The 27,169-nt window shown below is 35.9% G+C and overlaps 1 protein-coding gene across 1 annotated transcript in view; it reads left to right on the top strand.

The window, feature by feature from the left end:
* Atr (ATR serine/threonine kinase) overlaps positions 1-27,169 on the top strand; it is a 108,760-nt gene that overhangs the window by 7,096 nt on the left and 74,495 nt on the right. The window contains exons 4-19 of the mRNA XM_041677182.1: positions 1,723-2,600; positions 3,321-3,478; positions 4,191-4,382; positions 5,852-6,042; positions 6,581-6,733; positions 9,484-9,676; positions 9,921-10,177; positions 11,076-11,266; positions 11,364-11,464; positions 11,741-11,912; positions 13,253-13,423; positions 15,731-15,925; positions 17,961-18,146; positions 21,177-21,269; positions 23,023-23,153; positions 26,562-26,705. Coding sequence (XP_041533116.1) covers positions 1,723-2,600; positions 3,321-3,478; positions 4,191-4,382; positions 5,852-6,042; positions 6,581-6,733; positions 9,484-9,676; positions 9,921-10,177; positions 11,076-11,266; positions 11,364-11,464; positions 11,741-11,912; positions 13,253-13,423; positions 15,731-15,925; positions 17,961-18,146; positions 21,177-21,269; positions 23,023-23,153; positions 26,562-26,705 — 3,406 coding nt within the window. The remainder of the gene's footprint in view (positions 1-1,722; positions 2,601-3,320; positions 3,479-4,190; positions 4,383-5,851; positions 6,043-6,580; positions 6,734-9,483; positions 9,677-9,920; positions 10,178-11,075; positions 11,267-11,363; positions 11,465-11,740; positions 11,913-13,252; positions 13,424-15,730; positions 15,926-17,960; positions 18,147-21,176; positions 21,270-23,022; positions 23,154-26,561; positions 26,706-27,169) is intronic.

The following is a 27,169-nucleotide window of genomic DNA, read 5'->3' as shown; positions in this document are numbered from 1 at the left end:
CTTTTCTGAATATTGTTCATACATACTTCTAAAAGTCATATTTCTAATATATTGAGGGGAAATGTGGTAGCAGTTTTTTGTTTGTTTTGTTTTTAAGTTAGGATCACTATGAAACTGGCTGGTCTAGAATTCACTTTGTAGACCAGTCTGGCCTGGAACTCAGAGATCTGCCTGCTTCCTGAGTGATGGGATTAAAGACATGTACCACCACTTTCAGCTTTTAGCTACTCATTTTATTTATTTATTTATTTATTTATTTATTTATTTATTTTTTAAGGTTTGCTAGAACATGCTCTCTAGTTACTACAAAGCCTGTTTAGACATCCTATTCAAAAACACTTATTTATGCTGGGTATGGTGGTACATGCCTTTAATCCCAGTGCTCAGGAGACAGAGGCAGACAGATTTTTTGAGTTCAAGGTCAGCCTGGTTATGGCATGAATTCCAGGACAAACAGAGCTATACAGAGAAACCCTGTCTTAAAAAACCAAACTAAAACAATAGCAACAAAAACTTACTATATTGCCTTTTAAGAAAAATTTTCTTTTTGTATTATGAAGCTTTTTTCTAGGCTTTTACCTTATTGCTACTACCCCATTGATCTTTTTTTTTCCTAGTTCCCTCAAAGGGATGCAAAGTAAACTTTTTCTGTGTAATGAAATATTTTAGAATTTGTTGGTAGTATTACAAGTATCTGCTTTGGAAATATATCCTTCAAAATGTATTTTTTTGACTCCTCTTGGCCACCTGGGACTGCCTTGGTTGCTGCTGCTTTATATGTTCTTATTATAGAGGTCCTGTATTTTTTCTGTCATAAATTCTTAATTTATGCTGTAATCATGTCAGTTTTAGCTATATTTTCTAAGTATGGACTATAACCCACGAGTGGGTTATGAAATAACTTTAGAGTTAGTAATATTTAAAAAAAGATGAAGTGGGTATGGTGGCACACGCCTTTGATCTCAGCACTTGGGAGGCAGAGGCAGGCAGATTTCTGAGTTCAAGGCCAGCCTGGTCTGCACAGTGAGTTCTAGGACATCAGGGCTATGTAGAGAGACTTTTTCAAACAAACAGGTAAATATATAGACAGACTCTGTCTCAAGTAAGAAAATGACATGTACATATGAATAGGAGTTGAATCTAGCACCTTACATGGAGTAGATAAGTAATCTATTACTGAACCACACCTACAACTCCACAATCAGTAACTTTTCATTGAAGGAAGCTGGGTGTTGTGGCTTATACATTAATTCCTGGCACTTGAGAGGTGAGAGCAGAAGGATCATCAGAAGTTTAAGGTCATCCTTGGCAACATAGCAAGTTCAGGGCTGTATGAGCTACATTACATGAATGAGACCTTGTCTCAAAAAAGAAAAATAGGATTTTTGTTGAAGCAGTAATAGTAGCTATTTGTTGAATATTTATTATGCTTTGGGAACTATGCTATTTCACATAAGTTACATTACTTGTTCCTCACAATAACCAGTAGCATAATGCATCTTCAGAGAGGTGGCGTTGATATAACTAGTAAATGGTAAACTAGAACCTTTTTGTGTAGCTCAAAAATTGCTATTCTGAGGTACAGCCTTTGTACTTTTGGGAAAACCTAGATTGTCCTCTTAGTGAGATTTATACTTTAAAAAAATCAATCATAATGCATTTAGCGAATTCACACTTAATGGTATACTTGCTTATTTAATATATTTTCTGTTTGTTTCAAAGAATTCAGTCATTGGATCATTACAAGACTTTTACGGATTGCAGCAACTCCATCCTGCCACATGTTACACAAGAAAATATGTGAAGTTATCTGCTCATTATTATTTCTTTTTAAAAGCAAGAATCCTGCTATTTTTGGTGTACTCACAAGGGAATTACTCTATCTTTTTGAAGACTTAATTTATCTCCACAAGAGAAATGCAGTGGGTAATGTTATGGAATGGCCAGTGGTTGTTAGTCGATTTTTAAGCCGATTGGATGAATACCTGGGATGTTTGCAGCCAGCTCCTTTGCAATTCATGAACATGCAAAATGTAGAATTTATTGAAGTCACTTTATTAATGGTTCTTATTCATATTGTTCCAACTGTGTTTTTTAGAAGACAAGAATTGTTGCTATGGCAGATAGGCTGTGCTCTGCTAGAACATGGTAGTCCCAAAATCAGATCTTTAGCAATTAGCCTTTTAACTGAGCTCTTTGAGCTTGGAGGATTACCAGCACAGCCAGCAAGCACTTTTTTCAGCTTATTTTTGGAATTACTACAACACCTTGTGGGAATGGATGCGGACCAATTGAAACTGTATGAAGAGCCGTTGTCAAAGCTGGTAAAGACACTATTTCCCTTTGAAGCAGAGGCTTATAGAAATATTGAACCTGTCTACTTAAATGTGCTGCTGGAAAAACTCTGTGTCATGTTCGAAGATCGTGTGCTTATGCGGCTCAAGTCTGATTTGCTGAAAGCAAGTTTGTGTCATTTACTGCAGTATTTCCTTAAATTTGTGCCAGCTGGGTATGAATCGGCTTTACAGGTCAGAAAGATATATGTGACAAATATTTGTAGAGCTCTTGTAGATGTTCTTGGAGTTCAGACACATATTGGGGTAAGTAATTATTAAGACTACACATTACATGTTTTGTTCATTTAAGCGTATAGGCTCTATTAACAAGAAAAGAGAATATCTCACATAATGATGCATGTCGAGGGCATGATGATTTTCATCGTTTGGTTTCATTCCCTGTCATAGACTTTTTACTTCCATTTCAGAAAAATTTCATTATGTTAGTGAATTGCCAATGGAATAGATTGTTTTAAAGTAGAATTTATAAAATATTTGTTTATAGCAGCATTAATTGATTTAATCATTGAGATTTTTATCTGTGAATGATTTCACTTTAGAATGAGTAGTGATATCCTGTTTGGACTGTGGGAAAAGACAGGCAATAAAATATTCAGATATGTAGTAACTTGATTCAGGATTTTATACATTGCACATTTCATTTAAACTTTAGTCTATAAGTTTTGCTAGATTTGTAGTATGAAAAAGTTAGCAATTCCCTTATAAAAATTTCTGTATAGCATTTTGAGAAAGATTATAGTATATATGTGTTGTAGACCTTTTTAAAGCCATAGAACCATTCTTAATTGATAGAATGCAAAATAATATGGATTAATGTGGATATTTGATTTGCCTTATAAGATTCAGAAATAGTTTATCTTCCTAGAAAACATGTAGCTAACACCTAATGCATTTTTCTGTTTATAAATAATGTAAACATGTCTCCTAAGAGATAGTATTTGAAATTTTTTTTTGTTTTCTCAGTATTTGTTGGGACCGTTTTATGCAGCCTTGAAAATGGAAAGTATAGAAATTATCGAGGGAATTCAGTGCCAAACTCAACAGGAAAATCTCAGCGGTAATAATGATGAGGTGTCACCAAAGAGACGTAGACTCAGCTCTTCTCTCAACTCTTCCAAAAGGTTATCCAGACAGTTTGAAGACTATGACCTCATTCTGTTTTATTTTAGACAGTTCATAAATTTTATTTACCTTAAAAAAATGTTAGGTGTTCTGGTTTAGAAACATCTTTCTAAACATAGGCAATGAGAATAATTAAAATATTTTGCTAGTCACTGTGATTTAATCTAATCTATATGTACATAGTTTCTTTGAATGTTTTTGCATGCCTGTATTTGAAAAGTGTCAGCCTGTGTTTCTGTTGTATTTTAAATCTTAACAAATACACCATTTTTTATATGTAGCCAAAGAATTGCTATAGTTCAGCCAAATTGAACATTGTTTTAAATCTATCCTAATGTAGATAAAAGTTGATAATACATTGCAATTTTTTATTATTATAATTACTGGTGTGTGTGTGTGTGTGTGTGTGTGTCTTGTCTACATGTAAGTATATACCATAATTACTGTGTAGAGGTCAGTGGGTTCTCTTCTACATTATGTGGCTCAGATCAAACTCAGATTCTTAGGCTTGGTAGCAAGTGCCTTTATCTGCTGAGCCATCTTGCTGGCTCTTTTGTTTTGAAAAGAGTTGTTTACTTATTAATTCTGTGCTGGAATGTAAGCCTGTGTATACTAAGTAAGCATTGCATTCCTGAGCTGTATATTTTGTTTGATTGAAATACATTTGTATTATATATTAATACCTTTTACTGTAATTATAATTGTTTGTAGAATTACTCATGTGGATATGGACAAAAAGAGCATATTATGGAATGTACTGAGACAGAAAGCTGAATCCCTTCAGATTTCTCTTGAATGTGGTACTCTAAAGAATTCTGTTGCTGAGAAGTTAGAAGGAATCACTGTTGTATTACAGCTGACTGCTCTCTGCACTGTTCACTGTTCTCATCAAGACATGGATGGGTAAAAAAAAGAAATATTAAAAGATTTTTTTAAAGTATTTTATTATGTATGTGTGGGTGCATGCATACCATGGAATGCATGTGGAGATCAGGGGACCAACTTTGTGGAGTCAGTCTCCTGCTTTTACATAGGTTCCAGGGATGAAAGTCAGGTCATCGGGCTTTTAGGACAAGTGCTTTACCCACTGAATCAGCTTACTGGCCCACCAATGTTTTAATTTTCTATGTGGGCTTCCTTTAATGAATTTGTATTTACCATTTTAAGAAACTTCATTACTTACTTGATTTTTGTGACCTTAGGACACAAACCTGGTAGTGAAGTAGTTAAGAAATTTTCTACTGAGTATCTGCTAAAGGAGGTAATATGCTAAAAGTTGCTTCCATCTTAATCTTTATGTCAATCCTAGAGGTAACTGCTGTTATACCTATTTTACTGAATAGAAGTTAAAGTGCAGAAAAATTAGATTTTTTTCTTAAGCCTAAATAACATCCCAAGAATACATAATATGAAGGTAGCAGAATATATTTACATACAATCCAGAAATTCATGTTCATTTGACTATATTTCTTGAAATAGAGTAGAAATTTAGAATGCAGAAGAGGCAGACTTTCTGTTTAGTGTCCTTATGTAAATTTTCTATCAAAAGAAACAAGTATGACCTTTAGAAGACTTACTTTTACTGTCCCAATTTAGAACAGCTTGTGATCGATCATTCTGTGCTGATTCATAACTAACCAATACAGAGCTATAAAAAAGGAGATTTTAGGAAAAAAATAAATTAATTCAGATGCCACTAAACTTAGAATTTGAGATGAATTGAAGGAATAGATTAGATTCTTCTCCTTTTCTAAAGAGCATTTGCCATATTAGTTGCTAACTACACAGGCATGTTTTCTGTCATTATTTCAGCCTGGTAATGCCAACATTCAAAGATCCTAGATCAGTCTCCACATCACGAGTGATTTAAGAAATTAAGACAGGAGAATTGTCACCAGGCTGGCCTAGGCTACAAAATTAAACTCAGTGTGTGTATGTCTCCTTCACATCACACACATATTACAAACAACAGAAAAAAAAAAAACAGTGACTTACACCAACATTAAGAGAATACACTTAAGGCCAGGAGATGGTGGCACATGCCTTTAATCCCAGCACTCAGGAGGCAGAGGCAGGCAAATCTCTATGAGTTCGAGACCAGCCTGGTCTACTGAGTGAGTTCCAGGACAGTCAGGGCTACACAGAGAAACCCTGTCTTGAAAAAAAAAAATATGAGAGAAAGAATACACTTAAACAAAAGGTTGGTTTGCATACTGACTTTAAATTGACTTAAGGTTATAGGTTAGTTCTGTATTTAATTTTGGCTTTATTAAAATATAATAAATGTTAAAATAAAACATTAAAATACAAAAATATTGGACTCTAACAGAATTTTAATTTTAATATATTTTTAAAAAATATACTCATTGCAGCCATAATTTGAAGGACTGTCAACACAAATATAAGAAGAAACCTCCAATAGTGATAACTTGGATGTCTTTGGATTTTTATACAAAAGTGCTTAAAAGCTGTAGGAGTTTGTTAGGCTCTGTTCAGAAACTTGAACTGGAATCAGTCATTGATAACGTGGTAAAAATTTATGATGCTTTGATGTATATGCAAGGTGAGTACAAATAAGTGAGACATTAACCTTAGTCGTTATAGAAGTAGGCTTTCTGTTTCTACTTAAAGTTTAAATGAAGAAGTGTGCAATATCTAGAATATTATCAAAATTTCTGTTAATTAAGCTTTCTGAGTTTCACATTTATTTGTGTAATATTTTGATTAATTTTGTGAGTAGATATTGATTTGAAATATTTAAATGTTTTGGTTTGAAAATCTGAAGAATACAATGATCTATTTAGACAGTGCATAGATGTATATGTTTTTAAATAACATCTGATTTTATTGATCTCACAGACTTCAGCATGGGACTAGAAGTACAGCTCAGTGTTAAGAGTACTTGTTTAACATGTGCAAGGCCTGAGTTTGCCACAGACCACCCCCAGTTAAAACAGGATTGTTTATGGCCCTTTGTTTTAAGAATCCTTGTTTATTGAATGTTGATTATAATTGCACTTGATGTTTTGGATGTCTACAGTCTTGAAAATAAATATGATGAAGGAATTGGTATAATTTATGTCCTTTGTCTGTCTCTGTAGTTAAAAGTTCTTTTGAGGATCCTATTCTAGAAGAGTTATGTGGAATGCTTTCACTTCCGTGGATTTGTTCCCATTCTGATGATAACTCTCTAAAGTTGACCACATTTGCTACTAATCTTCTGCCATTAAGCCAGAGGGTTTGTGATAGTTACTGTAAGTAATCACAAAATTGTCTGATTATGTTGTGCATAATTGATAACACTTTATCACTTATTTTTCAATAATTAAAAGAATACTTCGAAGAGCACAGAAAGGAGTTTGGCATATAAACAGAGAAGGGATGCTTGTCCTATACCTATGTCCTTTCTAGCTGTACAGAATTGGAAATGTATACTTGAAGCATGATTAATAACTCAAAGAGAAAAATTGGGATTCAACCTGAAGATCCGAAAAGCAAAACAGCCATCCACTGGCTCTTACCTCGACTTCCGAAATGGTAGCCCTGCCTCCAGGAATCTCAGAATGAGACAGTGACTGCAAACTGTCCCGTGCCCCCCCCCCCCTCCCCGTTCATAGTCCTTTCTAGGGTTGAGATTAAAGGCATGCACTGCCTGGTTTCTATGGCAACTAGTGTGGCTACTGGGATTAAAGGTGTTTGTTTACCACTGCCTAGTCTGTAAGGCTGACCATTGGGGCTGTTTTACTCTCTGATCTTCAGGCAAGCTTTATTTATTAAAATACAAATGAAGCGTCACTACATATACTTAAGTATCTTTATCTTAAGCTGGGTTTGATGACTCATACCTGCCATCTCAGCACTGAGGAGACTGAGACAGGAAGATTGCCATGAGTTCTAGGCCAGCCTGAGCTACCGAGTAAGTCTTCAAAACAAATCAAAAATGACAAAAATCTTCATTTAAGAAATCTATGAGATATTTTAGGACTATACATAAAAAGGAGAGAATAGTATTCTAAACATACCAATTTCCTACTTCAGTAAATAAAATGTTAGTTCTGGGAATGTACCTGTTCAGTAGATAGAGCTCTAACCTAGCAGACTAGAGGCCCCAGGTTTCATCCTCAGTGCCACTAAAAATGGAATGGTGCAGCCTTTAGGCTTGTAATGTCTCAGAACAAAAAAAAAAAAAAAAAAAAGACAAAATGTTAAGGATTTAGAGAGAGTTCTTTGAGGTGAATGCAGTGGTGCATGCCTTTAGTTCCAGCACTTGGGAGGCCACAGCAGGAGACTGAATTGCAAGTTCAAGGCCAGCCTGGACTATGTAATGAGACCCTGACTCAAAACATGAAAGATAAGTAAATAAGTAAACAAACCCTTTGATTGTTCTTTGCTAGTTTTATTTCTATTTTTCCTAGCCATAACTACTATCCTTGCTTTATTACTTTTATTATATATGTATTATATAATATAAAGAATTATCTTCATTTTCACAAGTTGTATTTTGTTAGTCAACATGTCTATTTTTTAGAATGGCTTTTATATAAAACAGGCTAGCCCCAAATTTGACTGTGTTGATGAAGCTGGCCTTCAACTTCTGATCCTCCTAAGTATTGGGATTACAGGCATGTGCCCCTGTGACTGACTGGGTCGGCATTGTGTTTATGGGATTTATTCAGATGATTCATGTATTCTCTCTTATTTTTTAAATTAATAAGCAATTATACGACAAATAGTATCTGGGCTGGAGAGGTGGGCCAGTGGTTAAGAGCATCAGTTGCTTTCTCTTCTAGAGCACCTGAGTTTGTTCTCAGCATCATCAGGCAGCTTATACTGTCTGTAACTCCAGCTCTAGGAGAGTCCAATGTCCCTAGCTTTCTCAGGCACCTACATTCACATGCACAGTCCCACTCCTCCACCTCAATTCATAATTTAAAACAATACAACTAAATCTTTTAAAAAAATAAGCATTATCATGGCACTGACAGACAATTTAGTTGCTGACAATCTTAAGTCTGTGAATATTTTTAAGAAACTCTACATCTTCCCAAGGCCTTGATCTTTGAACTATTGCCCATAAACCAGTAGTGTAGCTTGTGGGAACTTCTTAGAGTATCTTCTGCCTGTAACTCTTGTTCCAGGAGATTTGATACCCTCTTCTGACCTCTATAGAGACCAGACATAAACATGGCAAACAGAGATACATGCAAGGCAAAACGTTCATACAGTTAAAGTAAATAAAGATAGAAGATTTAAAAAGGAAATAGAGTATCTTATGTTCTGCTAGAATATACTGGTTGAGAATCAGAATTTTCAGAAAAGATCGGGATATTCATATGCATACTACTTAAAGCACTATTTGAAGTTAATTACCTGGGAATGGAATTACTAGGCTGTAGAGATTCCACATATTGTATTCTGTACTGTTGTATTGCTCCCCAAAGATGCATCAGTTTACATTCTTGCTAGTAGAATATGAGAATTGTGTTCAGTCCTTGACATCACCAGGTTTAAAATATCTTATTATGTAGAACAACAAAAATTCAGGGAGAAAACTGTCATATGTTATTCAATCTGATACATGTGATTTTCAATTTGCATTTCTATAATTACACAAAGTTGTATATGTAAACATTTATCAGTGTTCTTGCTTTATTTTCTTAGAAGATTTAATTATGTTTGATAGTGTATGTACTTTAAATGCTAATTTCACAGCATACATGTACAGGCATGCATGTGTACACATGGGTGCATACACACACATGTAAAATTAACCTCTTAGAAACTTTGCTTACTGGCTGACAAGGTGGCTCAGTGTGTAAAGGGTCTTGCCACTGAGATGATGTCCTAAGTTTGGTCCCTGGGACCTGTATTGTGGAAGGAAAGAAGTAACGCCCACAAGTTGTCCTCTGACTTCCTCACAAGAGTTTTGGCATATTTGTGCACCACCCCCAATAAGTAAAAGCTTTTTAAAGAAATCTTGTTTAATAAAGTTTATTCTTTTTAGCTCCACAGGCACAGTCACAATGTGTGTTTCTTCTGACTCTGTTTCCAAGAAAAATATTCCTTGAATGGAGAACAGCAGTTTATAATTGGGCCCTGATGAGCTCCCATGAAGTAATCCGGGCTAGTTGTGTTAAAGGATTTTTTATCTTATTGCAGCAGCAGAATTCTTGTAACCAAATTCCCAAGATGCTTGTGTATGTATTAAGACTTTAATTTGAATATGTGACTGGATTATATAACCCATTAATCTGAATGTCTCTCTCACTTATTATTGCAGAGTAAATAAAGCAAATACTGCTTTTAGCTTGAAAATTATATTTTTCCCTTTGAAGTTTTATCTTTTCTTTCCCTTTGTCTCAAATTAAGGAAATCTAATCCAAAATATTTATTAGGAAGATTCAGTACTTTTTCTTTTTTTTTTTTTTTTTTTTTTCCCAGAGATAGAGTCAAAGATGATTCTGACATTGTCAAAAAGGAATTTGCTTCTGTCCTTGGTCAGCTTGTCTGTACTCTTGATGGCATGTTTTGTCTGACGAATTCCTCAGTAGAGCCTTTCTTTGAACATGTGGACCTGTTCTGTAAGAACTTGAAAGCCACTCCTCAACAAGAATGTTCTTCTTCTCAAGTACGAGCTTCTGTCTGCAAGCCATTCCTTTTCTTGCTGGAAGAAAAAACACCTAGTCCAGTAAAACTCGGTGAGCGGTCAATTAGGGTTAAACACTTCTCCAGTGACATTGGGTATGAACTTGCTGGAGTGTTGAGATTGCCACACACACTTGGAAGATCCATATGTTTAGTAGTGCCGGGCGATGGTGGCGCACGCCTTTAATCCCAGCACTCGGGAGGCAGAGGCAGGCGGATCTCTGTGAGTTCGAGACCAGCCTGGTCTACTGAGCTAGCTCCAGGACAGGCTCCAAAGCCACAGAGAAACCCTGTCTCGAAAAACCAAAAAAAAAATCCCAAAAAAACAAAAAACATATGTTTAGTAGTAAGTTGCAGTTAATTCACAAGCTTTCATATAGTCGGTAAGTGTTTTTAGGAACACCCTAAGTTCCGTAAAATTGATAAATCTAAGAGCCCTCTTAGTTGAAAGATATTGTTTTAATTAAAGCTTAAGTCTAAGACAATGATCTACAAGACCTAAAAATGATCATTTGATAACTTAGATTCTAGAATTTATTTTAAATTTGTCATTTATTACCTTCATTGAGTATAAAATAATGTAAATTGGTAAATTTGCTAGCTGTAGTGGCACATGACTTTTTTAATCCCAGCACTTGGAAGACAGAGGTAGGTGGATCTCTGTGAGTTCAAGTCCAACGTGGTCTACAAAGTGAGTTCCAGGTTAGCCAGGTTTCCACAATGAGAACTGTTTCAAAACAAACAATAAAACAAAATGACCAAAAAAACTAAACAAAAATAAATTGATTAATAAATTCTAATCTCTTTAAAATATGTGTGCTATGTATGTCTAAATATTGACATAAAGGCAGCATGGGATTGTGTTCTGTATCCTATTTGCTGGCAGTATTTTTAAGTACAACTTTGATAAATGATGTATCAAATTAGAAAATATATATTGTCTCACTTTAGCTTTCATAGACAATCTGCCTCATCTTTGTAAACATCTTAATTTTCAAGAAGATGAAACAGAGGTAAAAGCAGTTCTTGGAACTTTATTAAATTTGATGGAGGATCCAGACAAGGATGTTAGAATTGCTTTTAGTGGAAATATTAAGTATATATTGGAATCGTTGGACTCTGAGGATGGATTCATAAAAGAGGTTAGAATTTTTAAGTTAAAATTTAAATTAAAACACAGATTTTTTTTTATAAATGTAGCACTAGAACTTTTCTGATCAATAAAGTTTGCTTTTCTAGCTTTTTGTTTTAAGAATGAAGGAAGCATATACACACGCCCAAATAACAAGAAATAACGAACTAAAGGATACCTTGATTCTTACAACAGGGGACATTGGAAGGTACGTTTGACAGTGTTTAAGATGAAGCTTACTATTTTTCTTACTGTCTTATTTGCTTAGCATTAGAGACAGTGAGGGCTGGAGATGTAGTTCAGTGGTGGAATACTTACCTGCTGTACACAAAAGCCTGGATTCGTTCCTCAGCCCTGGGGGAAAAAGAGTAAATGGTGATATGAGATGTATATTATAGAAAAATATGATTCAGCATATATTTATGTGGATCTGCATTAGTTTCTGAGACATTAACCTTATGTATACCTGTGTTTTTATTTTCAGGGCAGCAAAAGGAGATTTGATACCTTTTGCACTCTTGCACTTACTACATTGTTTGTTGTCTAAGTCAGCATCTGTCTCAGGAGCAGCGTACACAGAGATTCGAGCACTTGTTGCAGCTAAAAGTGTTAAACTGCAAAACTTTTTCAGCCAATATAAGAAACCCATCTGTCAGGTGAAAGCCAGCATTCAGCCTTTAGATAGACAATAGCAACATTTTGCAGGCATTGAAAAAGAAGTAGAATACCAAGCTGTTTTCAATACTGTAGCTCTGTAATAGAGTTTGAAGTCAGGGATGGTAATGCCTCCAGACAATCCTTTATTGTATAAGATTGTTTTGGCTATCCTGGGTTTTTTGTTTTTCCATATAAAGTTGATTATTGTCTTCTCCAGATCTGTGAAGAATTTTGATGGGATTTTGATGGGGATTGCATTGAATCTATAGATTGCTTTTGGTAGAATTGCCATTTTTACTATGTTGATCCTCCCAATCCAAGAGCAAGGGAGGTCTTTCCATTTTCTGGTGTAGAAACCAGAATTACTTTCCTTGGAAAGCTGAGTTGGTATGGTCTCTTAAATCCATACTGGGCTTAAGAAAAACAACGTGCAGATGGGCTGTGGTGCCACACGCCTTTAATCCTAGCACTTGGGAGGCAGAGGCAGTTGGGTTTCTGTGAGTTCAAGGTCAGCCTGGTCTACAGGGTGAGTTCAAGGACAGCCAGGGCTACTGCCAGAGAAACCCTGTCTTGAAAAACTAAAAAAAAAAAAAAAAAAAAAAATCCAAAAGAGAGAAACACGTATGTAAGTCTTATCTTGTTTGTTTTTAAGATTATATTTATTTAGAACTGAATTGCTGCCATTTGTATTTAAGTATATTGGTCTGAAGATATGGGTTATAAATGATAAGAAATATCATCTTACAATAATTTGTAAAATTACTATATTCTTGATAAGCTTTAGAGAGTCATCATTTTTTAGCCTGGTTAGTGATGCTAAACTTTTTTATATCTTGATATTGCCAACATGACACTTGTTTTCAAAAAGGTATCAATGAAGTTAGACCAGGTTAAAATACTGGTTTACCCTGTGTTTGTGATATAATCCTTAGCATGATATGAAAGTTTCTTTTTTTTTTTTTTTTTTTTTTTTTGGTTTTTCGAGACAGGGTTTCTCTGTGGCTTTGGAGCCTGTTCTGGAACTAGCTCTGTAGACCAGGCTGGTCTCGAACTCACAGAGATCCGCCTGCCTCTGCCTCCCGAGTGCTGGGATTAAAGGCGCCACCACCGCCCGGCGATATTAAAGTTTCTTAACTAAGTCTGGTTGCTTTTCTGTAAAATGGAGATTATGACAAAATTCACTTCATTAAAATTATTACAAGAATTGAATGAGTAACTCTGGCAGTGTAGAACTGGATACTACTCTCATGCTAGCTTGAAAAGTATTAGCTGGTGGGCAGAGAGACGGGGTTAGAATGCCTTCCTTGTTTGAAAACTAAAAAGAGTATTCTTGCTTTAGTTTTTGGTAGAATCTCTCCACTCCAGTCAGATAGCAGCACTCCCAGGTACGCCTTGCCAGACTGCTGAGATGCGAAAGCAAGATGTAGCTCACCACAGAGAAATGGCTTTAAATACCTTGTCAGAAATTGCCAATGTTTTTGACTTTCCTGATCTTAATCGTTTCCTCAGTGTAAGTTGCAGTATGTGTTTAATTGATTTATTTGAAGTTTTTAATTAAATATTTCATTTGTTTGTTTTTAAAGAAAACCTTACAAGTACATTAAAGACCATATGGACCCAAGATTTTCAAAATCTTGAAAGTTTTGTGTGTGTGCATGAATGTGTCTGTAGGTTAGAGGACAGTCTTGACTGTTGTTGCTGTGTGTGTGTGTGTGTGTGTGTGTGTGTGTGTGTGTGTGTTTAGGACAGGGTCAGTCACAATACCCTGGAGTTTGCCAGGTAAGTTTGAATGACTGACTACCAGTAAGCCTTTAATATCTCCCTGTCTCTGATGCATTAAGAGACAGTGGAATTACAAATGTGTCACCATGCCCAGTCTTTTTCTGGGGATTGAACGCAGGTCTTCATGCTTACGTGGCACCTGAGCTATTAACCTAGTCCCTAATTGTCTATTTCTTTTTACTTTGAAGAAATTATTGCTTGCACAGTAAAACTTAAATTTATGTATATCTTTATTTACTGTTTTATGTATCATACTCATTGATAACATATTCAAGTTAACTATTGTGAGTCTTTGTTTTTAGTACCATCCTGAGTTCTACTGGTTATTGAAAAACTAATATTTACCTTTAAGAAATTGAATTATGAAATACAGAATTGGTGGTATGATTTGTTATGATTTCAGATGTCAGGCTTTGCAACATGGCATGGCTTAGGAAGCCTGTGGAATTCATTAGGCATAAGGCTTGAAGGATGATGGAACATACTATTTTCTCGTTTTTGCCCCAAAGTCAGTGTATTGTCAATCTGATAAATAGTGATAACAGTTTGTACAGCGGTTTTCCCTATAATATTATTTTAACAAACTTATATTGCTCATAAATTGGTTATATATACAAAGAAAGTGGGATGGTATATTATAAGAATCACAAAGATATTCATGCCTTATTACTCATTAATTACATCAAAACCCACAGATGTTTATTGCAACATTACCCATTGGCAATATAAAACTGAGAAGAAACTAAATGTCTAAGTATGAGCCATCTTAATCTTAAAAATAACCATGTTAATCTAAATATAACTATGTTAAAAGGAATAACATAAAGTATGTCTGTGAAGGCAGACCTATTTATTTGTTGTTTTGTTTCTTTTGTTGTTCTGTAGCACAGACTTGCCTCAAATGTGCTTTCCTCCTGCCTGAATCTCTTGATGTCACACCACTTAGGCAAGGGCTGGATCTTGTTCATTGTCACATTCCATGTTTAGAATAATGGCATACATGTTGTTGTATTTTTTATATATGTATAGAATAAGTAAACAAAATTAAAATTATTTTAACTTTGGATTTTGTGTGAATTTAATGAATTAGATCTTAAAAGAAATCGACCAAAAATGAAAGTAGATTTATTGCAGTATTGGATGTTAGATGTATTTAACTGTTTTCTGTAATGTTGCAGCATCAATTCTATAATCTAATTTTTTTTTTTAAAGAAAACTTTTTTTTAGCTGGGCGCTGGTGGCACTCTAATCCCAGCATTTGGGAGGCAGAGGCAGGTGGATCTGATCTATATGAGTTCAAGGCCAGCCTGCTCTACAGAATGAGATCCAGGAAAGGCTCCAAAGCTACATAGAGAAGCCCTGTCTCAAAAACAAACAAAAAATTATAAAAACTTTTTTTTAATGTTATATACATTGGTATTTTTTCTGCATGTATGTCTGGGTGAAGGTGTTGGGTCCCCTGGAACTGGAATTATAGACAACTATGAGCTGCCATATGGGTGCTGGAAATTGAACCCAGGTTTTCTGGAAGAGTAGTCAGTGGTTTTAACCGCTGAGCCATCTCTCCAGCCCTAAAAAAATTTTTAAGTTTTTATTTATGGCTATTGTTTATATGCTTATTCTCTAAATGTAGGAAAGGATACGCCAGACTGACAACCTTTACTTTAGATCGTGCATCTGTTTTAACAACATACTCATGAAAAATTTGCTTCTTTTGAGTTACATACAATGTAATAGAAATGAAGAATTAATCCAATCTTCATTCCTTATCGTTCACTATCTCTTAATGCATATAATAGAAGCTCTATGCTGTTGGTTCTTGTTTTGTTCATTGCTTTATATATAGGACCCGAGTCATAGTAATATATACCATTGTATTTATTATAGTCAAGTGAGTAAATGGCAAGGTTGAATACAAATATGAATTTATGTATAGCTCCCTGTGGTGTTAAAGAATGTTTTTGTGGGCAGCTTGTTTAAACAATTTATCACCCAGACAAATGTACTTTTTGATAATTATTGTGCTCTTTTTCAGAGGACATTACAAGTTCTACTGCCTGATCTTGCTGCGAAAGCAAGCCCTGCAGCTTCTGCTCTCATTCGAACTTTAGGAAAACAATTAAATGTTAATCGTCGAGAGATTTTAATAAATAACTTCAAATATATTTTTTCTCATTTGGTTTGTTCTTGTACCAAAGATGAATTAGAACGTGCCCTTCATTATTTGAAGGTATTTAATTATTTGTGTGTGTTTTATTCTTTTGTTTAGATTAGCATTTTTTGAAAAAATATTTTATCATTGTAATGTAGAAAGGACAATAATTTATAGCATAAGAATATGTATAAATATGTTAAATAATCATTGTCTTGGGAGAATTCTAAATAGAATTATTTTGATATTTTTTCTGATCATTTACCATAATGGAATAGAATAGTCATCCTTTCATGGATTAGGTACATTATTTTAGTAATTTGGAACTGATTACAGTTACAAGTTACCTCATAATATACAAGTAGTTATAGGAAGAGACAACTACATTTAACTCTATGCCTGTATTTGGTTTAGTTACTTGCTACTCTGTTTATAATTTGACTATAATTTTTCCTACTTTTTAAATAATTAATAATTTAGTGGGTCTGGAGAGATGACTTAGTGGTTAACAGCATTTGTTCTAGTAGAAGACCTGAGTTCAGTTCTCAGTACCCACTTGGCAGATCTTCCTGTAACTCCAGGTCCAGAATCTGATACCATCTTCTAACTTCTGTGGCACCAAGTCCATGTACACATATAAACATGTAGGCAAAACACTGTAGGCATGGAAATAAAATAAATCAATCTTAAATTTTAGAGTGAGTGAGTGTGTGTGTGTAAGAGAGACAATGCGTGGGTGCATATGGACCATTGTGCATGTATAGATCAGAGAACAACTTTTGGGACTTTATTCTCTCATTTCATTATGGGTGTAGACTGTTAGGTTTGCATGTCTTGCTAGTTTTTAAGCTTAAAATTGTAGCTTGGGCTTTTTTTATTTTACATTAACGATGTCTTTGGGAATATAAGACTGTGGAAATAGAAAATCTTAATTTTATTTTTCTCTAAGAGGACAGCAGATCTCTTTCACTTGAGAACTAATGACTATCAATTTGTTTTCATTTATCTCAAGAATTTAACCATATGTTATGGAGACAGAATGATAATATTTATGGTGTATATACTTTATGTCAGAAGCTTCTCTGTCCACATACATCCGGGTCATTTCAGATATTTGACAAGATAGAGGTCTTATTTCTTGCACAAAAATGCTTAAGACTAGATTTCAGATTTTTCTTTTTTTTTCGCATTTTGAAATATTTGCATATACATAATGAGATATCTTTAGGATGAGACCAAAGTCTAGACACAGAATTCATTCATGTTTTATACATATCTTAAATGTACAGCCCAGCTGAGTGTGGTGATACACACCTTTAATCCTAGTACTTGGGAGGTAGAGATAGGTGGATCTCTATGAGTTAGAGGCCAGTCTGGTCTACAAAGTGAGTTTCAGGACAGCTAATGCTGTTATACAGAGAAACCTTGTCTTGAAAATCAAAATAAGAAAAGAAAAAAGTACAGTTTTCATAAAATATTTTCAAGGTGCCTACATTTTACTGCAACCAATCAAATAAAGTCAAGTATAAAAAATTCTACAAAGGGAGTTCCAGGACAGGCTCCAAAGCTACAGAGAAACCCTGTCTCGGGAAAAAAAAAAAAATTCTGCTTCTGGTATCATGACAGTGTAGAAAAGAATTGGTATTTGGGTTTTAATTAGAAATGTTCAACCATTGTTTCTCTTTACAGATGATAGAACTAAGGCAGTTAGGGGTTAGATTAGCTAACTTGTCCAAATCACAAGACAACCTATAAATGACAACTAGAATTTAAACTCCAACATTCTGACCAAAAGCCTGTTGTGTAGCACAGTCACAGGGTTTATGCATCTGTAAATACTGTGTTGCTGGTGTAAAAAGACTTTAGGCAAACATAGGGCTTTTTCCAGTTTTTTCAAAATTAAGTCTGGTCACTTTTCTTCATTACATACAGCTCATGGGAGACCTATCAGAAAAGAGCAAGATTAGAATTCTTTGCCAATGTCTTTTCTTAGTTCTATTAGTAAGCTATGCTATCTTACCTGGAACTCTTGATTTACAAATAACATGTTAAAAATCAGTGTACTTATTTTTAGATGCTAATGTGAGAGAAAAATAATTTTTAATATCTTTAGAATGAAACAGAAATTGAGCTGGGGAGTCTCTTAAGACAAGATTTTCAAGGATTGCACAATGAATTATTGCTACGTATTGGAGAACATTATCAACAGGTTTTCAACGGTTTGTCTATACTTGCCTCATTTGCATCTAGTGATGATCCATATCAGGGACCACGAGATATCACATCACCTGAACTGATGGTAAGGTATTTGTTTTGTTTTGTTTTGTTTTGTTTTTGTCCATTTTGTAGCCTACTTAAGAAGCTGAGGAAGCTCGTCACCCCTATTTTCTAATTTCTCTAGTTTTAATTAAGATCTTTTAGAAAAGGTTAAAGTTGAATAGTCACAGAAATGTAAGCTGTATATGTATCTTGAAAATGTGGATTTCGAGGTGATTCCTAGGATTTTATTTTTTCCTAAGTCCTCGTCGTTGCCCCCCCCCCCCTTTAGAGGTCTCCCTATATAACCCTGGCTGATCTAGAACTCACTTTGTAGACCTAACTGGCCTCAAACTCTCAGAGATCTCCCTATGGGTGTTGGGATTAAAGGCATACAGCACCACACCTGGCATGATTTATATTTTCATTTAAGTAAACAAGGTTTATTTCTCTTCCCTAGTTGCCAAATATGCATTAAAATGTATTTACAGCTTTTCCCCTCATCTTGTTTCTTCTTAGAGCTAATTCTTGATGAAGCAAGCTAAATTAAATCCATTGTTAGGTAAAAGAAAGATGTGTTTTCCTTTTTTATGTGTTCTGCTTTTGTTGTTGTTGGTTTACATGTTAGTTCTAAGACAGGATCTCATAAAATCCAGGTTTTCCTCGAAGTCACTACATATTTGAGAATGGCCTTGAACCCCCTCCCTGTCTTTCTGCCTCTAGTTGCTGAGTTCTGGGATTACAGGCTTATGCCAAGGCATACAGCGTTCTCTTTTCTCTTTATTTTTCAGCTTTATTCTTTTTGTATTGGGATGATTTGGAATAATGTAATTGGCTCCACCCTCTCATCGTAATCTCATTTGATCTCTTGCTTTGATATAGGATGATTTTGGTGATTCCATTGTTTATGTTTCAGTTCTAACTTTTAAACTGTGAGCTTTGAACTTTGGGGTTTATATAGGTTAGATCCTAGAAGGAAATAGATGGCATGGACAAAACTGTTTATCTGAAAATATATTTAGTGAATTGTGCTAGTTCTTGTTGCACGAATAAAAACCCAGAGAAAGATATTGGGGTTCCAGCTGAAGATCAGAAAAGCAACGCAGCCACACCGCTAGAGAGCTCTTACCTCTAACAAGGATCAGACAAAAAAAAAAAAAGGGTGATCCTGCCTCTACTAATCCTCAGATTGAGATTGATACCTGTCTCCTCCTGTCTTATATTCCTCTCTAGTGCTGGGTTTAAAGGCATGCACCACCATCATCCAGCCTCTGTGACTAACTAGTGTGGCTGCTGGGATTAAAGGCGTGTGCCACCACTGCCTGGTCTGTATGACTGTCTAGTGTGGCAGCTTTGCACTGATCTTCAGGCAAACTTTATTTATTAAAACACAAATAATATACCACTGTATGTTCTCAAAGGGAATTTCAAGGAATCCAGTTTGCAGTACTGGGGATCAAACCTAGAGCTTTGTACGTGCTAGGCAAGTATCTTAGTTAGGGTTGTTACTTAGTGAGGTTGTTACATCATCTGACATGATGAAACATCATAAACTTGGGGAGGAAAGCATTTATTTACAGTTCTTCATCATAGGAAATCAGGACTGGAACTCAAGCAGGGCAGGATCTTGGAGGCAGGAGCTGATGCAGATGTAAGAGTCTGCTTACTTGCTTGTTCCCCATGGCTTGCTCAGCCTGCTTTCTTATAGAACCCAAGACCACCAGACCAGGGGTGGCTCCGCCCACAATAGATGGGCCCTACCTCATCAATCTTTTTAAAAAAATGAAATGGCCTACATGCTTGCTTACAGCCCACTCTGATGGAGGTGTTTTCTTGAGATTCCCTCCTCTCAGACGACCTTAGCCCATGTCAGGTTGTCATCTACCATAGCAACTGCCTTATGTTGAGCTGTCTAGGTGGAACCCTAGTCTCCAAAGAAGTTTTTATTATTCTTTCCTGACTTGTTTCCCCAAATCTTCCCTGCTTTGGGCAATGGTATTTTATATCATTATCTACCCATTTGCCTGAAAATAATGTATAAGCTCTTCACAATAAATCTGTAAGACCATATATGGCAGTGTGCCTTTTCACTCTCCTTTTGTTAAACTCTCCCTTTCACTGCTTTAGCTCTATTTGCTTTGTCTTTTAAAATTTGTAACTGTTGGCTTTAGATGGTCTCTGTACTTACAATAATAATTTCCTGGATGTTTTTCACTCTTCAAAGTTTTCTTATCACCCCTAACTAAATTCATTTTTCCAGTTTCTACCACATGTTCATGTTTATTTTCTTTTAGCCCTTATCACAACCATATTTATGTGTGAATTTATTCAGTGCCTCCTACTAATTTGCCTTGTATATTAGTGTTTATCTTAAACACATTACCTAGCATAATAGAATAGAAACACATATATTTGCTGAATGGCAGATATACATACTAAAGTACTATTTGTTTGGATGCCAGGGACTTTAAAATTTGAATATTTATGTAGATTTGAGTGCCACCTATATCTATATTTTATTTAAGAACATAGACTAGAACCATATAATTAGGAAATTGTGATTTATTATGCTAAAGTTTAATTTCAATCCAAATAAGAAATTTACAAAATATATATTATTCAGATGCTATGATTAAACCCAATACTTTGCTAATCTAAAAAAAATTATTGATGATTTAAAAAAAAGTTCAAAAACCAAAAGGTGAATTGGAGCTTGAAAAACAAGACCCAGTTTCTTTGCTTGGTAAGTTTCTGTATGCTAAAAAGACATGTAGCATAGATACCTAACTCCTGCTCACTGTACACTAGTAGAGTCTTCCTCTTCTGCACTTATCAGGGACTATAACCCCAAAAGAACCTGAATCAGCCGCCTCAACAGTAAGCTTTGCTACCTTGGAACATGTTTCAGTTACCACCTTTCACTAGCTGTTTGTCTTGCTGTTTTATGTGCCTGACACAGTTCATTGGTAGAAAGCTGCCCAGTAGGAGTTCTGTAATAAATCTCCAATTCAGAGGGAAAGAAGAGAGATACTTTATATATAAAACATATAATATCTTTTTTTTCAATCCACAGGCTGATTATTTGCAACCAAAATTGTTGGGCATTCTGGCCTTTTTTAATATGCAATTACTGAGCTCCAGTGTTGGCATTGAAGATAAGAAAATGGTAAGTAGTGGTATCTGAAATCAAAGGAGCCTAGAATAAAATTTATATTGAATATTCAGGGAACATAGTTCTGTTTCTGGTTACAAACATTCAAATATAAAAAGTCATTGAACAAGCTGGGTGTGGTAGCTCACCCTGTAATTTCAGCATGTGGAAGACCGAGGCTGAAAGAATATCTGAGAGTTCGATGCCAGTGTGGGCTACATAATGAGCTCTAACCAAGCCTAAGTGTGAGACTTGCAACAAACTTTGGTTGCAAGAGAAACAACCAAACGTTTGATATTTATCACTGAATATCAAATATTTGTTTTTTAGACATTGTAAAAATAGAAACTGTCCCAGCTTTCACTGACGATGACAAATACGAAACCCAACTTAAACTGGTCTGAAGAATTTGTCAGCTCTGTAACTAAATGTAACTTCAGTCACAGCTTGATTCTAGATTCAAAGAACATTCACCCAAGTTAACTTTGTTGTTATAGCTCAGGGTGCCTTTGAATTTATGGTAGTCTTTCTGCCTTGGCCTCCTGTGTGCTGGGATTATGACGGCCACCTTGTTCATCTAGCTTTATACTTGTCAGGTAATAATAATACTATTGGCTGCAGGCCCATACCATCATAATATCTAACCCAGTGGAAGACATAAAACAGCAGTAACTGAGAGCTTGAACATCCGTTGTATAATTTAATTTTATGGTTCACCTGAGTCTGATGTTGGTATTTCTGTTTTTAGTGTGCAACAGTGCTCATGTAGAGGCCAGGGGACAATATGCAGTAGTTAGTACACTCCTTCCACTATATGGATCCTAGGGCTAGAACTTAGTTATAGGCTTGGCAGCAAAGCCTTTACCTTGGGAGTCATCTTGCTAGCCCAGTTGCAGCTTTTATTTTAGTATACTCTTCCCTTCTGATAACTTTAAGGATCCATGTAAGACATAGAAAAATTTGCTATAAATTTTAAGTCAGTGCCTGTTATTTCAGTGTTAACTAGTAAATTTTCAGTAACTTCAATTCCATCTATATGGCTTCCCAAAACATTTATGCCAAATAAGAGAATAAATGACTTTAAGGAAAGTGGAATTTTAATGCTATAAACTATAAAGAACTTACATGTTTAGATACATGTGTTACTAGTTTTATGTCAACTTAGGTAGAATCATTGGAGAGGAGGGAGCCTCAATTTAGAAAATACCTTCAAAAGATCAGGCTGTAGGCAAGCCTGTAGGGCATTTTCTTAATTAGTGATCCATGAGGGAGGGCCCAGCCTGTTGTGAGTAGGGCCATCCCTGGGGCTTTATGGTCCTGGTGCTATAGAAAGAAGCACCCCTCATGGCCTCTGCTTCAGAACCTGCCTCCAGGTTCCTGCCCTGTTTTGAGTTACTGTCTTGACTCCCTTCAATGATGAACAGTGATGTGGAAGCATAAGCCAAATAAACCCTTTTCTCCTAAATTGCTTCTGAACATGATGTGTTTCAACACAGAAATAGTAACTTCTAAGTACATACATAAGATTGATTGGAGACTTTCTTTACTCATTCATTAGAACCTAGAACTATTGATGCAGTCCTCATTCTATTTCTATTCTAAGTATATCCAGCAGCTGTTTATTGTGTTAAATTCAGAACATCTTGAATTTATGATCATTAAAACCATTACTGTCCATTGTTAAGCAATCTGTTTAAATTTTATAAATAACTTTTAAGTTCTGGCATCTTGTTTCTAAGTTCTGTTTTTAACTACTATTTTTTTGTAGGCCTTGAGTAGTTTGATGTCTTTGATGAAGTTGATGGGACCCAAACATGTTAGTTCTGTGAGAGTAAAAATGATGACCACACTGAGAACTGGCCTTAGATTCAAGGATGATTTTCCTGAATTATGTTGCAGGTAAGTGACTGTCTTAGTTGATATGTTTTCTTGTATTTCTAGGAAACACTAATGAGTTCTTACCACAGACTGATCTGGTGCTTTCTTCCTAAACAACTATAGTTTATGCATCAAGTTGACATTAAACTAGCCAGTAAAATTGACCCCTTGTCAACTTGACACACAAACACATCACTTATTAAGTCATAACCTTATGGTATGGTTAATGTCACATATAAAACAGTCTAACTTTTTAAAAGTCCCAGTCTTTAAAATTCCAATTTTAAAATTTAAATTCTAACTTTAAAAGTTTAATTTCTGTAAAGCATTTAAATCTCTCTAAAATTCCAAAGTCTCTTAACAGTGGGCTTCTATAAAATCAAAAATATGTTACATGCTTATGTACAGTCACAATCTGAACAAATCAAAGCCAAATTCCCAACAGTATAAATAACTCAGTATCCAGTGTCTAGCCTTAACTTATGCTCTTCTATGCTTCAAGTAGTTTAGACAGTCATATTCCTCTGTCTCTGCCACTCACAACATTTTTACCTTTTCATCTTTGATCTGGTCAACTCCACTTCACAGTTGCTGTTGTCCTCATAGTTGTCCATGGTACTGACAGCCCTAAACATGCTGGGGTCTCTGCTGCAATTGGACTGCACTTTCACAAGTAGCCTCTACTGGGCTCTTGTCAGGGATCCTAACCCTGCCACATGGTGCCAAGCCTCAGCCACTCTCCAGTGACCCCTTTATTTCTTCAAAACAAGTACCTCATGGGTGACTCTTTCACTACCCAAGTTCAGCTGCCAGCATGAGATGCAGTCTTGGACCCTTTGGACCACAGGTTCTTTGTGCTGGCCCTAAGAAAATATTCCCAGACTTGTGATCTACAAGGGTGCTTATCTTTGTTTTATTCAGTGCTAATTTCTCAGCTCCAACTAACCAGAATCAGTTGAACCTGTTATTAAACAAAGGTTTCACTTCAGTGGTACTTGTTTCTTCTTATAGTGGATTCTTAAGTCCCACTGACCAGAGCTACAGATTCTTAATTCAAAATATCAAACGGTCTCAGTAAGTTAGGCCTCCTTCATCTGCATTGCTCTCATCGTACTTACGTTCCAAGGTCCCACAGAACTCTGTACTCTGAGCACTCAACAGCTTTCTAGCCCAAAGCTCAAATGTTACCACACTCCTCCCCAAAACTCAGTGGTCAGGTGTGTCACAACAATGATTCATGCCGTGATTCTGGTACCGTTTAGAATTTGTATTTTTGTAATAAAACAACAGTTTTTAATTCTCAGGTTAAAGTCTATCAGTGAAGTCAGGGCTGGAACTCAAGCAAAGCAGGAAGCTGGAGGTGGAAACTGACACAGAGTCATAGAGGAATACTGCTTATTAGATTGCTTCTTATAGCTTGCTTGGTGAACTTTCTTATATTGTCCAGAACCATTCACCTTGGGGTGGTACAACCCCATATGGGATGGGCCCACACACATCAATCAAGAAAATGTGACTGTAGGCTTCTACACAGGCTGATGTCTTGGGAACATTTTCTCAATTGTGATTACCTCTTCTCAAATAACTCTAGCTTGTATCAAGTTGACATAAAACTAGCCAGCGTGCTTCACCCAGCTCTTTCATCTTCCATAGTTCCTAGGCTAGCCTGGAATTTTCTGTGCGGGCAGAGCTGGAATATAAGGGATACCACCACACCTGTCTTTGTTTTCTTTTGGCCATACTGCTACCTTGGGTTCCTGGTTTCTGGAATTACAGGCCTGGACCAATATACCAGTCTTTAATTTTATTTGTTTGTTTGTTTGTTTAAGCAGAGTGCAACCCAGGCTGGCCTCAAGTTTAACTTGATGTAGATAGTGGTGACCTTGAACTCCTGATGTACCTGCTGTTCAGGAAGGATAACAGACCTGCACCACCAGGCCCAGTTAGCCCTCTTTTTAAAAAGCATAGCTAGTTCTTGATTTACAGGAGTGGGGAGAGATAGTGACATTGTGATAAACACATTGTAAGTTGAAAATATCACAAATTGGAACTTTTTTGTATGTTTTTGAGACACTGTCCTGCTGTGTAGCCTAAGCTGTTCCAGAACTCAACAGTCTTCCTACCTCAGCCACCCAAGTATTGAAATTATAGGTATTCACCAGCAAGCTGGAGCTGAAAATACATTGTTAATGTACCTAACCTACCTCACAGTATAGCCTAATGTAGCCCAGCTTAAATGAGCTCAGAACACTTACAATAGCTTTCAGTTGGCCAAAGTCATAACAAAAAGTGTTGAGTATCTCATGTAGTCTATTCAACACAGAAGTATGCTATTAAATACAATATCCATTGTTCACCCCATGGTAAAATGAAACCTTTGACCTGAAACTGTGGGTTGCTATCACTGCCTAGTATAATTGTGCCATATTATTAGTTCATGAAAAGATGAGAATTCACTTCCACTTTTAATTTTTTTTGAGCTTCTAACACAGCCCCAGGTGTTCTTGAAGTCTGTGTTATTCTACAAGTGCTGAGATTAGAGATGTGCATCACCACATCAACAGTTTCTTCTAAAAGCCTGTACAGCCGGGCGGTGGTGGCGCACGCCTTTAATCCCAGCACTTGGGAGGCAGAGGCAGGCAGATCTCTGTGAGTTCGAGACCTGCCTGGTCTACAAGAGCTAGTTCCAGGACAGGCTCCAAAGCCATAGAGAAACCCTGTCTCGAAAAACCAAAAAAAGTGTGTACAGCATTGTGAAGTTAAAAACTCTTTTTAAAGCCGGACAGTGGTGGTGCATGCCTTTAATCCCAGCACTCGGGAGGCAGAGGCAGGCGGATCTCTGTGAGTTCGAAGCCAGCCTGGTCTACAAGAGCTAGTTCCAGGACAGGAACCAGAAAAGCTACGGAGAAACCCTGTCTTGAAAAATTCAAAAAAAAAAAAAAGCAAAACTCTTTTTAAGTTGTATTATCCTTATGGATTATCTGTGTAAGCAAATGTATAAATACCTAATATTCAAGTTTTCTTTTTAAATGATCTTGCCCAAAATACTGTTTTCACCTTGGTTTTTGTTTGGTGTTTTTAAGGTTTGTTTGACTTACTATTACTTAGAGATCATTTTATGTGTGTGTTTGTATATACAAATTGATTATTTATTTATTTATTTGGTTTTTTTGAGATAGGCTTTCTCTGTAGCTTTGAAGCCTGTCCTGGAACTAGCTCTTGTAGACCAGGCTGGCCTTGAACTCACAGAGATCCGCTTGCCTCTGCCTCCCCAGTGCTGGGATTAAAGGTGTACACCACCACCGCTTGGCTCATGTTGATCTTTATATCAAAAGCTACTTTAATCTCTTGTATGTATATGACTATATAAAATTGATGCTATTTTACAAATATAAAAATATTTTGAATTAATTTTTGTTTTTCACTTAGAGCATGGGACTGCTTTGTTCGTTGCCTGGATCATGTTTACCTGGGGCCCCTGCTCAGTCATGTCATAGTAGCTTTGTTACCTCTCATACACATGCAGCCAAGAGAAACTGCTGCCATCTTTCACTACCTCATCATTGAAAACAGGTATTGTAACTGAAATTAAGCATAAAATAGTTATTTGTGTTCATGGACTTTTTGAAACCAGAAGTGACATTGGGTATCTTCTTCAATCATTCTCTACCTTATTTTTGTTGTTGTTTTTGTTGTTTGTTTGATTATTTGAAATAGGGTCTCACTATGTAGCTCTGGCTTTTCTGGAATTCACTATATAGATCTGGATGGCCACACACTTCAGAGATGTACCTGCTTCTGCATCTGAGTGCTGGGATTAAATGGCATCATCTTATTTTTTGAGATAAAGTGGTTTTTAAAACCTGACTGATTTGTGTAGTCTAGCTAGTCAGCAAAGCCTCAAGGATCCTTCTCTTTGCTTCTTTGTCTCTGGGATTACAGGAATGCTTTTCTGTGATTACTTGGGATCCCATCAGGTCATCATGCTTACACAGCAAGTGCTTTACCAAATGATCAAGCTCTCTAACCCTAAAATA

This window comes from Microtus oregoni, unplaced genomic scaffold, assembly GCF_018167655.1.
Source record: "Microtus oregoni isolate MIOR12 unplaced genomic scaffold, Mior012 000028F_ref0000031, whole genome shotgun sequence".
Taxonomy (NCBI): Eukaryota; Metazoa; Chordata; class Mammalia; order Rodentia; family Cricetidae; genus Microtus; species Microtus oregoni.
This window is presented reverse-complemented; position numbering and strand designations above follow the sequence as displayed.